This window comes from Protopterus annectens, chromosome 9.part0 (assembly GCF_019279795.1).
Source record: "Protopterus annectens isolate FY-2018-M chromosome 9.part0, PAN1.0, whole genome shotgun sequence".
In the NCBI taxonomy this organism is placed as follows: domain Eukaryota; kingdom Metazoa; phylum Chordata; order Ceratodontiformes; family Protopteridae; genus Protopterus; species Protopterus annectens.
In genome coordinates this window covers 1,921,081,856-1,921,100,006 of record NC_056743.1, presented here as the reverse complement: position 1 = coordinate 1,921,100,006, position 18,151 = coordinate 1,921,081,856, and the positions used below count along the sequence as shown (strand labels likewise).

Here is an 18,151-nt window from a genome sequence, read left to right as displayed (position 1 = left end):
TCAGGAGCTCATGCAACCTGAAGCCCTGGGCACATGTGGAAGGAGGCCAAGACTTTGAAAGACTGGCCATCTGTTACATCCTAGGTAGGATATAACACATACAGCTAAGGCTACTGTTGCAGTGATTTATAAATTAATGAATATTTATGTTTTTAAAATACTTTCAAATGTTTCCCTTCTGAAATTCATTTTTTTACAAGCAACTCCACATATTTATTCAAAAACATTGCAATGGCAGACATAACTTATGATTAAGGCTTGATACTGGTTTACAGGAGGAATGCAACTGCAAATATATTCCTTCCTTAGACAATACCACTAAATTATTGTGTCTCACTGATGAAAGAATATATGCAGTTGGTAAAAAGTTCATTAACCACATTTAACACATAGGAAATGAGTCTGCCTTTAGTAAGTCTCCAAATCTCCATATTTATATCATTGTTCTCCAGAGGTTTACCCACAGCTTATCCTTTTATCCCTTTCCAAATTTTCCCTAGACTTAATGGGAGGCATTAGAGCTTTTGCTTCCCCTTGGTTAACTGATGCAAACCTATAAGTCAAGCAAAGTTCCTCATTAACACTCTTCAAGAAAAATCTTAATGAGTGGATGGGAAATAGGAAATACACCCCGGGGATCACTTCTGTGGCTCTGCTCGACAGGGGCACAGGAAAATAACTTTCTTGGGTGGTGTAAGCCAGGGAACCTTGTTGGCTAGGTTTACTTAGGCCCTTGGGCCAAGAGCCTAGTACCTACCTATGAACCTATGAACAGTCATCATAGGTCTCTTATACCGGAACAGAAAATACCTGACTCCTGAGGCTAGACTCACCCTAGGACAAGCACTTCTCCTCCCCTCTCTCCTCTATGCCACCCCAATTCTCACAAATATTCAAACAACTACCCTGAACAAACTCCAACAAACCTACCACAAAATAGCCAGATTCATCACTAACTCCCCAAACAACACGCACCACTGTATTGCCTTAAAGTCCCTACAATGGCTGGAACTCCCACAACTGCTACATCTCTACCAATTTCACATGCTGCACTCTATGCTCTTTAAACCCTTCTGCTATCCATCTTTATCTCTCCTAGTCTCTATACCCCTTCTCGATCTCTCCACACCACTAATCAGCAATTGCTCGATATCTACCACCCCAATAAGTCAGTAGGTAAGCAACTCTATACACACTCTGTGGCCCAAGCTCGGAATAAACTCCCCCTGGACATACGCTCTATCTCTCACACTCCACTATTTAAAAAAGAACTTAAGGCACATTTACTCAACTCCAGAACCTGTCCCTGCTATGACCCTACATAGCTTTCCCCTCCCCCCACACTCACCTCACTCTCAGTTGATCCTACTCACATTCTTGACTCTCTCTCACTTGTACAGTAACAAAGAATTTGTCCTGAGGGGAAAAAAATGTTTTCAATTTATTTTTTCTTTCAATTATAATCTTCACATGTAGTTGTTTATTCCTTACTATTGTTTGTTATTATTGTTTGTCGTACTTGTTTTCTTACTGTAATTATATATTGTACCTTCTGGAGCTTTTCTCCTCAGGTCTCCACTGAAAATGGGACCAAATCCCAGTTGGACTAACCCGGTTAACAAATGTCAATAAATAAATAAATAAATAAATAAAACGTTTGGATTAACTCTTCATCATCTGTACCTCTTTATTCCGTTATGTATAATGTATAACTATAAATAGTCTCCAAAATTTTCCACTGTTTTACTGGACTGAAAAAAGAGTAGGGGTCCTTTATTAAAATTCACAATATACAATATATACAATCTATATACAAACTTTTTATAGCTTATTTACAATTATTTACAACTAACTTACATATTTTCATTTTTTTTACTTTTTAATTCCCCCATTCTGTTTTTCACAACCAAAATCTTATTTTATCCAAAATTTCCAACATTATTAATTCCCCATTAAATTGCATCTTATTCATTCTTTCACTCCAGACAATCCATAATATATAAAAAAGTTTTCATGTAATCTATCTACATCATTTTGTTTCATATTCTCATAGCATCCATATTCCATCATGTCCATCTTTATACTGTTTACACTTTTCAATCCTTTTATACATTATTTTATGCATATTTCCACCCATAATTAATTTACTCTTTTACATTTCAAAAAAAGCATATTCAGTAGTCTCAATTTCACCACAATATGTATAAACTCTATTTTATTTTTTATATGGCATATTTGTCTTTACTGGAAGCTTATTTATGGATAATATCCACAGGGAATCTACACATTCCACATATTTCCCATCTTTTTATTCTTGCTTTTATAGCTTTTATTTTTCTTTCTTCCAAATGCTTCCAGGGATAAATATAATAAAATTCTTCCATTATATTTTCATACCTTTCTTTTCTATTTTTTTGTACATTACTTAAATCAATCTTCCATAACAATATTTTCTCTTGATATATTTTCATTTCCATACAAGCAATTCCTTTACTTCTTTAAAAACATTTAAGCTTTTCTCTAATTGCTTTATATTTTTTCTATTATTTTTATTACCAATTTTTTATTTTTCCTTTATTCCTGCTGATGCTTTATTTATTTATGTTTTTTTTGTTTGACATTTGTTGACCAGGTTAGTCCAACTGAGCAAAAGCCCTTTTTCAGCGGAGGCCCAGGGAGAAAAGCTCCACAATTAGTACAGACAAATAGTATAATAAATCTAAAATGTGTATAAACTAATCATATAGCTAGTATAACATTCGAAGTGTACACACAAATAGAATAAACAAATTCTAAGTGGAAACATTTGTACATCAGAAGTTATTTACTGATGTACACCGAAGCACTTTGACTGGTAAGTGGCAGACACAAGAATCAGAATGTAAAAACAAATCCTGGATGCAGTCATTTGTACATCAGAAGTTATATACAAGCATATACCACTACACTTTGAATGGTGCAGTTATTGTGAGTCAAGTAGAAGTAGGGAGTAGAAATTCAGGGCAGTAAGTGTACATGAGAGGAAGAAGAGGAGGATAGCTGAGAGGAAGGAAGTGAGGGAAAATAGGAGCCTGTTATGGCGGGTGGGTACAGTGACAGAGCCAAGTACTGTATAGATGTTTTTTGACAGCAGTCTTGAAACTCCGTGGGTGAGTAATATTTTTGATGTGTAGTGGAAGTTTGTTCCAAGCTTGGGCAGGAGATTAGCTATACACATTTTGCCCCATTTTGCTTTTAGGTTTGTATATAGCAAGGCCAGTTCAGAGCAAGAGGAGGGCTGGTACAAAACAGAATGTATGATCTGAAGCTGAGAGAGGAGAAGTTGGGGGGAAATTCTAATCAGTTTAGGCTTTTGAAGGCAAGGCAGTGGTGGGACAGGTAGATTTGACCTGCTGCGAATATAGCAATTTTGTTGTAAGTAGACTCTAGTTTAGACAGGAGAGAGGATTGTAAGGATTTGAGAGCCATAGAAGAGGCTTGGTAGGAGGTAAGCATGGGATAGAGATTTTAGCACTAGTGGTAAGTAATTTTTTATTACGATACAGAAGTCCGAGCTTTGGGTGTTTTTTTTTAATGTTATAGGTGATATGTAGATCAAATCTGAGTTGGTCTTCTATGATGACCCCAGTAGCTTGGTGTGAGACTCGACTGAGAAAAGGTGTATTGTTTAGTGAAGAGACAGAAAAAGAAGATTTGAGATGGTTCAGGGTTTTGGGAGTGAAAAGCAGTTTTTTTTTTGAGCTAAGAATCAGCTGATTCTGGGTGAGCCAGTTTTTGATTGATAGGAAGGATTTTTGTATGAGAGTATATAGGTCAGAGAGGGAGTCAGCTATGGTTGAATCCTCAGCTATAAATTTAAAATTGTGTGTGGAATGTTTCATAATGTGTTTAGCCAAGGCATTTGTGTCATTTTGCTTTTGAATATCCTATATATGTTGGTATATTCTGGTCTGGGGGTTTTTAGAATACAAAGAACTAAAGTGGCAGTTAAAGTGCAATGCCACCCAACCCCCTGGTACTAATGAGTCTGCCTCCATATCTAGTATCCTAAAACTTAAAGCTAATTTTTTTCTTTAATAATTTTTTTTTGTTCATTATGCCTATTTATTTACTGGTTTTTATAGCTATTAAGGAGTGGTTGCTTTAAATAACTAATTGCTTTAATGACTGAATACTATTATGTCTATGAACTGGTTGTTCATTTCTACTTAAACTTGCCATTTTGTATTTGTTTTCAATTCTGAAGAAGTCTACAGTGTACAACTGACAAAAGTGCTAAATTCTTGTATTAAACTCCGTGTGGTGCATCCTGCTTTGTTCTCTTTTTTGTTTTTATTAGTTTGTACATATTTTAACCAGCTAGTTAGCAAGTAAAATATAAACAAAAAGTAATTTCAAGAAACTGCACTAGTAGAAAAATTAATGTTCTTTTCCATTTTGAATCAAAGAGCACCTACACCAGCTTATAGTGTTTTACGTTAAGGCAAAGACACAGATAGGCTCATCCAGGGTCTGAAAATTATTTCTTTATCATGTAGCTTTGGAAGGGTGACCACTGGCCATATTAATAATAATAATAATATGTATTGTAATATTGTGAATGCACTTACTTATTCGGATCTAGTTTACCCATTTTTTTTTAAGCATGTCATCTTAAAAGGCATTCTAAAACAACATCAAGCTCAGATATCTCATTAAATGTTAAAAGCAAAATAGAAAAAAGAAGAAAAGATTTTTTTTAAATCAATCAGAATTATACCTATTTTTTGTCAGATTTGGCAAAAAATATATTTTTGCGTGTGCCGCAAGATTTTTGTAATTAATTTATGTTTGCCGTGAGATGAAAAAGGTTGAAATTCCTTGCCTCAGAGCAAAGGTGAAAAGATTCACTTGGTGGTCTTAAAGAATTCAACTGAACATTCTAAGCAGTAGGAAGAATTGAAGAAAGCTCGAGTTATGTAGGTTTTGAATATGCTGGTACTAGACCATCTCAAGCAGTTTCATGTGAGAGATTGATATCAGCTATATCCTGAGGGTACAGCTGGTCAAACTGCACCAATGGCAGGGAATAAGGTAAGCATGTCCATATGTTATATAAAACCAATTAAATAATTCTTTAAGTAAGATATAAAATGTCAGGACCTTTCTCCTTCACATTTTGCATTGTTCATGAATGGCATTAGGCAAAATGCATGCTGCTGACATAGTTTAACTTGTTAACACAGTTATCTCGGCAGGTAAAATCATTAAATGCAATAGAAAACAATGATACTAGACCATGACATATCAGACCAACATAATACAAAAAACTTCACTTAGAAGTCTGCATAAACTTCATCTCTTTCTTTTCTTTGTTCCTGTACGATAAACTACTACCACTTTCTTTCTTTAAATTTTGCATCTGTACTGCAATTACAAAAGCAGTGAAGACTGATAATTATAAAGAGTGACTCACCATGACTCCAAATGCAATGATTTTTAGCACACATTCAACAGAAAACAGAGCGGTAAAAACAATATTGAAGTTCTTCAGCACATCTTCATAGACTTTTGGTGCATCATAAAACTGAAGAAAAAAAAAAGGCAAAATGACGTGAGTTTTCCAAATCTAACATTGTCAGACAGGTACATTTCATTAAAGTAATACATATATAAAACATTCATGTTGTTGTTCTTCTTTTGACTTTTCCTGGTTAGGGGTCACCACAGCGGAACTCCGGTCCATTAATGATTGGCAGTAGATTTTTACGGTGCCAAGGTGCTATCTCGACACCCAACCTTCATTGAAGGCACACCCATTCATGCATGTAATACACTGAAATAATAACCTAAAGAATTCTTACTAGATACTGTTACACTACAGAACTGATTAATACAATCAAGTGGCAATATGCTGCTGAAATGATGATGCAAGTAAAAGCATCAGCTGAACTGCTGAAACAGAAGACAGGTAAATATCAACAGTTGACAGACTAAAGGATATTCAGCAGAATATCAGTGACAAAAGAGAAGAAAAGTAATATTTAACCCAGAAATAGTCATTTCTACCCTATCATATATCAGCTGGAACATCCTAAAAATCCTCTCCTAAGATGATGCTGTAACTGAATTTAATACATCTTTCCTAAATATCCTAGCACCTCCTAGAAGGAATATACTATAAACAAATACTGCGATTTGGCCATGCAAAAAGAGTAGAATGTTAATGCAGGATAGAGAAAAAGCATAGAAAAAATGGCAAAAATATAAAACATCACAATATCTTGAAAACTTCAAAATGCCCCACAACCTTACAAAAAGCAAATAAATGTAAACAAAAAATTACACTATAACAATACTCAGCACAACAGTAAACACAACCCTAAAAAATTCTGGTGAACCATTAAAGAAATCTTACACCACAACCAAAAACTAAACTATAATCCCTCTTCCATACCTTTCCACTCAAAATTGCAATAGAATTCAACTCTTATTTCATAGATAGTATAGTGCCCCTAACCAAGGATTCCCCACGATTTATCCCCAACCCTCCCCAACAGCCATATATCACCACATCCGCTTTCACCTTCAAACCTGTGCCCATATCCTATATAACAACTAACGTTATCTGCTCACCATAACTATGGGTTTTTGTTGTCCATTTTCATTCTTCCTCAACATATGGGTACCGAATCTGACTTCAGATCTGACTCGGCCACATATCTTAGAATTATGGATCCAACTCTTGAGCTCCTCCCTCTATCCATAATGCCCCAGCTAGCCTACAATACCTCAGATTGAGTCTGCTGCTTTAGATAGATTAGGAAGGAGGAAAGTAATAGTAAAGGGCTCACACTTGGAACTAAAAGGTTCCAAAAAGTCTATGATGTCACTCCAGAAGATAATAGGAAGGGAGAAGGAGGGTGGGGAGTTGAGGAGGAATGAAAATGGATAACACAGATGCATAGTTATCGTGAGTACATAACTTTAATATCTGATGTTGTCCTTTTCATTCTTCCTCAACTTATGTGACAGAGTCCCCAGCTGCGTAAATCTTGGGTGGCTTTCATGGAAGGATATTCTGGAGAACTACCAAACTAAAAGCACCTTTGCTTTTAGAAGTAAAATCTAGTTTATAATGAGCAATAAATGTATGAGTATTATAACAGGTAGCTGTTGTGCAAATATCATCAATGGAAGTTCTAGACCAGAAGGCAGAAGAAATGGCCATGGATCTAGCTGAATATGGCTCAGGAGGCTTTAGTAGACAGATTCCTTGCTGAGTATATACAAAATTAATACAGGTGGGAGGTTGACATAATGGTTAAGGTGTTTACAAATACAAGGTACATGGTTTGATTCTCACATGGGTTAAATGGCTAGCCTTAAAATTGCCCCCAAGGGCAGCTAGCCTAGTACTAACCTATGAATCAGTAATCCATTTGGGCAGTGTAACTTTCGAAACTGGTGATTCCAGTCTGTTAGTTGAGAACAAAATGACCAACTTATCTGTTTTCCTGAAATCCTTTCTCAGTTGTAAATAGAAATGTCGCTGTCTGTCTATGTACATGTAAAACATGTTGCATGTACTCTCCCTTAATTGAAAAGTTAGGCATGTGAATTGTTTGAATGCTATTAGATTCAGAGGATACTTCTGTACTTCTGGTAGGAAAGATGACTGGCCTACAAAGTAACTCTGTCTTTGTGAAAAACAATGTAAAGGGATTTGGATGACAGAGTCTAGAGTTCAGAAATTCTCATCACTAATGTAATAGCTACCAGAAATACTCTTTTTCAAGATAAAAAATTTAAATCAGTTTTGGACTGGAGGCCTGAGTAAGAAGCTGCCCTTCAGGAAGGCCTTGCACAATTTGCAAGAAGCTAGACAAGAAGCTTTCTCTCCTGAATGAAAATTTGATATGGCTGTTAATTGTATTTTGTGGAAAAAGTAGCACCTTCCTGAAAAAGAAAAGCTAAAAAGTCCAGTACTAAAGAAAGAAAAGCAATAAAAGGGGTCAATTTCCTTTTTAAGGGCCCAAATGAAGAATCTTTTCCATTTACTCCTGTAAATCTTCCAAGTAGAAGCTTTCTGGGAATATAAAAGTATATGAAGAACCGAGGAGGAAAGCCTGGGTTGTCTCACTATTAATGGAATTGGAGAAACCAACCTGTTAGTCTGAAGCATGGAATATTGGGATGCTTCATTCCCTAGGGATGCGAGAGAAGGTCTGAACTGGGGTCCAGTATCCATGGAGGATAACACAGATGAGACCAAAGGAAGGGGAACCACACCTGGTGAGGCAAAAAGGGGGCAATTAGGATAACTCTGTTCTTCAACAGAGTAGCTTTCTGTAGGAATTTTGGAATCAGAGGTACCGGGGGATAGGCATAAAGGAGATATGAGGGCCAAACATGAACTAAAACATCTCCTCGGTGACTTTCCCCTGAGGTGGGATTAGGGCAAAATACCTGCTGCATTTGTTGTTGTTGTGGGGAGATGCAAAAAGATCGCAGCAAGGTTCGCCCCAGTGATGCAGATCACTTGTGAGACATCAGAATAGACCTGCTGAGTTCGTCGAACAGTACTTTGGATTTCCCTGCAATGTGTGTTGCTACTAGAAAGTGATTGGATAAGATCTCATGCTTCCATGCTCTTATAGCATCTCAACAGTGGGGGTAAGATCAGGTTCCCTCTTATTTGTTGATGTACCAGACCACGGACATGTTGTTTGTTTGAATCACAAAAGTTCGCAGAGAGAGAACATCTTGAAATGCCTGCAGCACTAATAGGATTGCTCTCATCTCTAGGACACTGATATGTAAATTGCTCTCGAGGGGGAACCTCATGCCTTGGATCATCCTTCAAATAAATGCCCCACCCCAGTTGATCTGTGGTCAGCATGACCACTGGAGGAGACAGAACAACAGGACGGCCCAGGTAAACGTTGTCTGACTGGATCCACCAAAGAAGATGGTTTCCTCACACCTGAGTGGGCTTAACTGGGAAGGACAGAGGATGTTGCAGAATAGACCACTAAACAGCCAGAGTCCATTCAAGAACATGTTTATAGAAATATGCTGCAGGAATTAAAACTACAGCCGTTGCCATTGAACCTACAGCCTGACGTATAAGTCTAGCTGGGGGGAGCAGGATGAATAAGTATTTGCTGAACCCGGAACTTGATTGTATCTATAGGATGAGCAGGCAGATCATCAATATGATTTACTGTGTTCAATTGGGCACCGATGAAGTCCAGGCTCTGTACCAGTTGTAGTTTGGATTTGGAGCTGTTGATTGTAATGTCTAGTGTTTGGCAAAGCTGGAGCAAATCATCCCTGGAGTGCTCTAGGAGATGCCTGGTTGGGGGTGGTGAGGAGTCAGTCATCAAAATATGGAAACACTAAGAATCCTAGCAGTCTCAGGTTCATAGGTTCATAGGTAGGTACTAGGCTATTGGCCTTAGGGCCTATATAAGCCTAGTCAAACGATACCCTGGCTTTTGCCACCCAAGAAAATTATTTTCCTGTGAGCCTGTCAAGCAGAGCCACAGAAGTGATCCCCGGGGTGAATGTCCTATCTCCCATCCAATCATCAAGATTTTTCTTGAAGAGTGCTAATGAGGAGCTTTGTTTGATACAGATAGGTAGTTTGTTCCAGAGTATGGGAAGTCTCTGGGACAGGAATCTATCCCTCCAGCATGTTCTGTTTATTGTGGTAACAAGGTTTAGGTCCCTAGAGCATGTAGCTCGGAGGGATTAGGATTTCTTTAAGTGGAGAATGTCCAACAGCTCTGGGTTTCACATAGTTTTGTATGTTAGGCAGAGATCACCTCTAAGTAGACGATATGTGACAGAGTAAAGATGAGGTTTTTTGAGACGGTCTGCGTAGGGCATCTGTTTGAGGCTGATAATCCTCTTTGTAAGGTATTTCTGTGCCCTTTCCAGTTGTTGTAGATGTCTTTTGAGGTACATACCAAAATGGGCATTGTACTCTATAATGGGTCTAATGAGTGAGGAGTAGAGGGGAACAATGACCTCTTTTTTCCTGGATGAGAAACCTTTTGTGATGAGGTGTGCCATGTAGAAGGATTTCCTGACTACTGTGGTGATATGATTATCAAAGGAGAGACTACTGTCCACCTGTGTCCCAAGGTCTCTTATCACACTTTCGGTATTAAGTAGACTACTGCCTATGTGGTAGTTCATGGGTACAGAGTTTTTACCAAAAGGGATGACAATGCACTTTTTGGCATTGAGCTTGAGGCCATGGCTTTGACACCAGGCATCTGTCTCAGTGAGGCCCTTTTGTAGGATGTCCACCTCATTAAGAGTTTTTTTTTTTCAAAACAGGTTTATTGTTTTAACATACAAGAGAAATATCATAACAATTTTATACAAGTAATTAAAAATAGATATGATTATAACATTCAACAAAACAACTAAAGTATTTACAAAGACATCCACTACAATCAGATCAATTAATTAAACTAAAATACCATGCTATTGAAATTAGGATTTTTTTAACAAATTTTGTAAATTATCCCATACAATATAATAAGTTGTTTTTCTAGTAATGCTTTTCATTAAGAGTTTTGATTAAGGCCGCTAGTTTGCAGTCATCTGCAAACTTTGTTAGCCAAAGACCTTCTGTGTTAGCCTGTACTTCAGGAAGAAGAAGAGGAGCTGTTACCACTGCCATACACTTGGTAAACACCCTGGGGGCTTTAATGAGACCAAAGGACAAGGCTCTGAATCGATAGTGGCTGGCTCCCAGACAAAAGCATCTGTTCATTCTGACGTGATAGTATGCATCCTGAAGATCAACTGAGCACACTCAATTGTCCTTGTGCAAAAAGGGCAGGAAGGACGGAACCGTGGCCATTTGCAACTGTGACAACTTTGACTTCCTCACAAATTGGTTCAGGTTGCTTAGATCTAAATTTGGTCTTAGGTCCCTGTCTTCTTTGGCACTAAAAAGAACATTGAGTAAGTTTCGAACCCTCTCTGGTCTGGTGGGACCTCCTGGATGATGCTTTTGTCCAGAAGCTTCTGAATCTCTTGAGCTGCAGTTTCTCTCTGACTGGGTGGGACATCGGGAAGCTTTCTCTTGTTTTGGATGGGGGAGTCTGAAAAATTTGTATGAAATAACCTCTGGATATTATTTGCACCCAAGCACATTTGGGTGCAAAGACAAGCCCCCCCCCCCCCCGACTGCCTCCAAAGGTGAGGAGTTGGATAACCCTTCAGGATTGGTGAAATGGTCTGTTTAGAAAGGAATCTCAGAAACCATAGTTTTGTGGTCCCTCCTCTGTGAGGATGGTGTCTTCTATTTGCACCCCCCCCCCCCCGCCTGTAGAGGAGTTGTCCATGCGTGAGTCCTGGAAAGAACCATGGGATTTCCAGAACCACATTTTCTTGCCCCCGCTTTGACTTTGAGTGAAGGATTATTGAGGGGTAGAAAAGCGAATCCCTAAGGCAGACAGGGTCTTTCCTTCCTGTTCACTGTGGAAGAGTGTTTCTTTAACAGAAGGGTCAAACAAGGACAGTCCATCAAAAGGAACACTGATGAAAGAAAACTTCAAAAGCTCCACAAAGTTGTATAACCCACATCCCGGGATGTCTCAATACAGCAATACCTGAACCAGGAGCCCACAAGGTACTCTCTGCAGCATGGGATATCAATCTCATGGATGCATTGGCAATGGATAATACAGTGGCCCCTTGTGAGGATGATGTTTTATAGTTCTCCACAGACATGGACACTAAGAGGGATTTGGAGAGCTCCTTGGTAAAATCTCTCTGCAGGCTTGAAAAGCACACCATGTAATTCAGGGACCTCAAGAAAAATGTCGCTGAAGCAAATATGCACTTTCCAAGTCTGTCCAACACCCACAGCTCTCTATTAGGTGGATGGACAGAGGAGCTCTCTTCACCTAGCTTCTTTTTTGTGGCAGCTGCCACAACCATAGCAGCAACAGGGACTCCTTTGCTCCAATGGAGTCTGTCTTTTGGTGGTTCCAAAATCTTGTCTGGATGATGGGGGAATTGGTTTGACAGAGTCCAGTTCATTCCATGCCCAGTGAGAAACTAGGTCAATAAGCTTATCAGCTGGGGGAGTCACTCAAGATGTGGATGGGCCAGAACCAAAAGCTTCCAAAAATAATGACTCCTCTGGGGAAGGAGTATCTGAGTACCAACCACCTTTCTGCTTAAGGATCTCCAAGATGTTTCCAAATGAGACATCATCAGGTGGTGATCTGGGATACCCATCCCCTTTGTCAAAGTCAGAATCTTCTGTGAGAGATTCCAAACTGGAATCTATGCGCCTCCTTTTGCATGTTCTCTTATGGTAAACCTCCTCAGTGGAATGCTCTGGGGAGGTGTCTGAAGACAGGGAAAGTTCCGCTAAGGGAACTGTCTGGACACTAGTTGGTACTTGCTGTCTCTGTGGAATAATCTGATGGGACCACAGCTCCAAACAATGCTGGGGGAACAGATGGAGGATCCAAGGATGAAAGAAAGATCAGGTCTCTTGGATGAGAGAAAACCCTCTCCACTACCTTAAAAGCAGACAGACTTGGAGAAGCTGTGTTGATCTGCATCAGAGCCAAAACCTCTGAAGCAGACAAGCCCCGACTCTATCTTGATCCATGTCTCAAGGAGGGAACCAGACCTGAGCTATCGAGTACTGATGCTCTGAGAGGCATGGATGGTTCCAACAACACTGGAATAGATCCTGGCCCCCCAGATCCGATGCCAATGCTTTGGCTCCAGAACTCATCCTGATCTGAGGGGATAGGAGCAAAACCAGTCAGGGAAACTGTCTCATGAGTTGAAGACATAATCCTCTTAGGCTCCACCATGGATTCTCTTCGGACACTTGGATCCGAGGGATCCAAAGTCATGGGATGGATCGAAGGAGGAAACATTATTATATGGAATGTGGAAGGGAGGCTCACAGATCCGATGGGAGACAGAGATGGAATAACCCCCATCTAAATCTGAGCTCTGAGGACATTTCTCATCATCCTATCCACTTCAACCTCACACAGACTTCTACAGGACATGACAGACAAGGTAGTGGACTGTGGCCTATAGTGTTTCCTAAGAGTGCTTTGCAGAAAGGGGAATGGAGCCATAGAGACACAGTGGATCGATAAGAAACTTGACTGAATTCTGGGAGTCTTTGATGCACCAGAGGTTAGATCTGAGGTTTTCAGATCCAAGAGCTGTATTGGAGAAGTACTTGATACAATTATTGAATCCAAAGTTTTCCTTTTGGGATGCTAGGATGTAGGATCTGAAGATCTTCAAATCTTCTGATGAGGCTCTGAAGTCATACAGGTGGAAGAAGTCTTTGGATATTGAGGAAGGGATCAATTTTTAGGCTCTGACAAAGCTTTAGAATGCTTGCTGGGGATTTGAGCCCCAAAGGAGGAGGAAGAAGAAGGTGTGGGGGGGGGGGTAATAATCTGCAATTGCCCTAGAATTAAAGGCAGCACAGACAGCACAATTAGTATCGAGGTGTGCTGCTCCTAGACAATAAATGCACTCCCTGTGGGTATCAGAATTTGGAATTTTGTGCCTACAGGAAGTGCATTTTTTAAAGCCTGTTGGCTTCTTGGCCATAGTTCTGAAAAAAAGGAAGGATTAAGAAGAAAGTTTTTTTTTTTTTAAACAGCAAAACTATCAACAATGGTGGAGGTAATTAACCTAAAAAGGGTAGGAAAAGAACTAGAAATAAAGGAAAGGAGGTACAAACAATGGTACACAACAAGTATACTGAGCAAGGTAGAAAAAGGTAGGTAAAAGAAGGCGCTAATGAGTAAACCCTCCGAAAAGCTAGACAGATAAAGAGGGAGGGTAAACATAAAGTTAAATGGATAAGATATTTGATGAAAAAACTACTCATAAATTCTCCGACGACTGAAAAAAGCTTCTGACAGAGGAGCCACATCTATGCAACATGGCATTAAATGAGATCGGCAGTATTGTAGGCTAGCTGGAGCATTATGAGTTGAGGGAGGAGCTCGAGAGTTGGATCTGTAAGTCTAAGATATGTGACTGAGTCGGATCGGAGGTTGGATCTGGTACTGCATGTTGAGAAAGAATGAAAAGGACAACATCAGATCAACTGTTAAACAAACTCAAACCATGCTGTACCTCATCTGATGACTTTCCAAGCGAGTTCCTTAAAATAGCAGCAAACAGCATTGTCTATCCTGTCTCAATCCTTATAAATAGGTCAGTTCAGCAGTCCAATGTTCTCACTCTCTGGAAAAAAAATCATACACTATCTCTCTACACAAAGAAGGAATTTCAACGGATATCTCTAACTTTAGACCTGTAGTAATCTTATCCTTCCACTCAAAAGTACTTGTAAAAAGGTATTCAAAAACAATGCTTAAACTATCCCCTACAGGAAGAACTACCATCCCCCAAACAACATGGCTTCCAGCCCTCCTGTAGTACTAACACTACATTTTTAATCTTTATAGATACTATCAATAAAGCTAGAGATAATGGTAAACTAGTCTCCTCCTCATTTCTAGAACTGTCTAAAGCCTTCAACACAGTTTGTCACAGCAAACATCTACTTCAAATGCTCTGTCTAGGTTTATCTCAACTCGTCCTTGTATGGTTCAAAAGTTATTAGACTAATATTTGTCAGTCAGTAAAATAACATTCCACCTACTCTCCACACCTTACTGTCACCACAAGGCTCTATCATTGGTCCCCTCCTCTTCGACAATCTCACCAACACCATCTACACATCCACACAACTGGCCTGATTAGTACAATACATAGATGACTCCACACTCATATGCACATCAGACAACCAGGCACATCTCCAAAAAATTACTGAGGTAAGTAAGCTTTAACAGCCACTGAAATGTGGCTTTGTAACTCACTAATCATGCTCACCCTTCCCCCCAAAAAAAGCGCAAACTGCTACCCCCCCAAATCCCTCCCTCATGAAAAACAATATTTAAAGTCCTCTCTCTTAATAATACAACCACTGGATTTACTTCTCATAGCAAATTATTAAAGACAATAGTGGATGATAATCTTAAATTTAACATGTATACAAAAAAAGAAAGACCTCACAAAAAACTAGGCATGCTTTATAGAAACAAAAACCTTCTCACCAACACAACTAAAACTACACTTGCCACTACTTAACTCCTAATTTCACTACTTTGTGGTACTCCCCATCCTTACTAGTCTTCAGGCTTCAAAAAAGCAAAACTTGAACGTTATAATATTGTGGCAAATTTGCAGCAAATGTACCTTTTGGAATCCACCTTGTAAAGCACTAAAAAGTCTAAAGTGGTGAGAACTACCCAATCAACTAACATATACACAGCTTCTTACCACCTATAAAATTATCCAGCATCCATCTGCTTGTCCGTCACTAAATACCACTCTGCACAACTGTGTTCCCACTCACTCATTATGATCCAATAACCTAAAACTTCTATCTCTCCACAAACCTATCAAATCTCTTGGGCATGGTCTGTACTCATGCCATGCTGCTAAGGCCTGGAACTCCTTACCTATAGCCATCAGGTGAATACCCTCCCTCCAGTCCTTTAAAACTCTTCTGAAAGACCTCCTAGCAGAAATCTGGCACTGTTCTTGCTCACCCCAAGGATAAACCATGTCCCTAAATATGAACAAGTTCCTGTTCATACCTTAAGCCGCCTTACTTTCCCTTCTTCTCCTCTCACTTTCTAACTTTAGTCAATATCACTCCCTTGACTGTTTAAATATGCCATAACCCTATTTCTTTTTCTTTCACTTTATATTGCAATTCCTGTATGTATTATACTAACTTACACTTAACTTCTAAAAAGCTGGCTAAAATTTATTTCTATAACAATTAATTCACTGCCATATAAGTTGTATATATATTTTACCCAGTGTTGTCACATTATGTCTAATTTGGTATAATTATTTAAAGTGCAGATGCTCTCATATTCATTTTTAAGCTTGTAAAATTACTGTTCTTAAAATGTTTTATAACACTTTGGAGCTTTTCTCCCCAGACCTCCACTGAAAATGGGCACATACCCAGTCATACTTTCCCAGTAATAAAATGTGAATAAATAAACAAATAATAATACTATTTGTTCAAAGGGCTCCAATAGTGATACAAGAGGATACAAGAAAATAATGACAGATTTGTGGTAGTAAGGAGCTACTAGCAAGGAAGGATGATTATGATGGTATGTATTTATACTCTACCAAAAACTGCACTTGTTGAGGTTAAGAAAATTTTGAGAGAAAAAAAATCAGCTTTCAGTGGGGAATATTATTTTAAAGATGGGGACTGGAACTTGATTTGCAGTAGTGAGCAAAATTTATCACCGGGACCTAGAACAGAAATATAACAAAAGAGGGTAGATTTCTGAAGAAATTTATGAAAATATTCATGGTGGTGCAGCGGTAGCATTGTTGCCTCACAGCAAGAGGTTCTCCCGTTCGATTCTCGGCTGGAGTGCAGGGAGTGCCTTCTGCGTGGAGTCTGCATGTCCTCCCCGTGGTTGGGTGGGCATTCGAAAGACATGCGTAAATGGGCGTGCCTTCATTGAAGGTTGAACGTCGAGCTGGCACCTCGGCATTTCTCAAAAAAATCTACTACCAATCATTAGCGGACCGGAGTTCTGCTGTGGCGACCCCTAACCGGGAAAAGCCGAAAGACAACAACAACAACATGTGATGTAAATTCAGTAGTAAGAACTCAACAGAATTTACATATCATTCCTCAAGGCACAATAACTGAGATAGCCTGGAGAGAAATTATACTTCTCTAACTTATGCATTTACTTGATACATATGTAATAACTATTTCAGATCATGCACCAATAAAAACTAAGATCAAAATGCAGGGTAATGAAGTAAAAATGAGACACTGGTGCTTTCCCATCTACCTGTTAAAAAGAGGAGAATTTAACAAATGGATATTGAAAATTATTCAAGCGCTATTAGGGAAGGTGGACATTTCTTCAGGAGAAATTGCTATTGAATGAGATAAAATTAAAATGGAGTTTGAAAATAGGGTAGAAACAAAAGAGAAGCAGATATGATTAAGATGTAGTAGTAATTATTTAGAGGGGCAAACAAAAGTTAAAGTATTGCAGTATACGGGGAATTTCACAGAGTAAGAAGAGCAGTAACTGCAGAGTGCTAAAGAGAAAACAAGGGAGAACTTGGATAATATAGATGAGTTTAGAAAATTTGCTGTTAAGCAACTATTTTTTGATAACAGCTTCGATACATAAAAAGTTTTAGCACAGCAACTTGGGCAACCAAAAGTAAAAATTGTTGTCACCAAACGTAGGGACCCTATGACAAGAAAAATAACCAGAGATTCTACAGAGGTATTAGAGATACTTCAGAAAATTTATGAAAATTTATATAAAGCAAAATAATGTGAAAACCAAGAAAGAGCACAAATGGAAGTGTTTATGGAAGACTTAATTATGCTAAGATTAGAGGAAAATGAGGCTCAACAAATAATAGTTAAGACAGGTGGAGATAGGATAACAACTGTGATGCATAATCAATCTTCAGGGAAGTCTTCAGGAACAGATATTCCTCTAGATATATGATAGTTAGGAGGGAAGAAAGTGATACAGATCTGGAATATTTTGTTTAATTGTATTTTAAAATGATGGGAAGTACCAACACCTTGAAAGAAAGCTATGATGACTATATTGCTCAAAGAGGGTAAAGACCATACCTCTCAACCTGGAAACATCAAAAATCTGGACAAGGCCCATGAAAAATAGGTACAAATCTGTACGCTGATTAACATCAAATTTGCATACATAATTATGTAACCCCACTCACTCCAATGGAATTGTGGGATACCAACTTTTAAACACAAACTGAAGAACAGACAACCAAAATATGGCACCAGAGTCCCCCTGCAGCCATTCCAATGTCCCGCTTTACTTCTACAATGATTATTTGGATTTTATTTTTACATTTTATAGCACAATGCAGTGAATGCACAAACACTAAGACATCTGCTAAACAAAGCTGCTAAACAAAGCAATACTGTCTCACAATGAAAATAGACTTGGCATTAAAACTTCTCTGCCATTGAAACTCACATTCATTGAAATAGCATTGAAAGACATACACCACATTCAAAGAAAATGCA

At 38.6% G+C, this 18,151-nt stretch overlaps 1 protein-coding gene across 1 annotated transcript in view; it reads right to left on the bottom strand.

Moving 5' to 3' along the window:
* Window positions 1–18,151, bottom strand: part of CACNA1A (calcium voltage-gated channel subunit alpha1 A) — a 3,713,953-nt gene that overhangs the window by 875,967 nt on the left and 2,819,835 nt on the right. Inside the window, exon 28 of the mRNA XM_044082385.1 lies at window positions 5,456–5,566. Within this exon, the coding sequence (XP_043938320.1) occupies window positions 5,456–5,566 (111 nt within the window). The remainder of the gene's footprint in view (window positions 1–5,455; window positions 5,567–18,151) is intronic.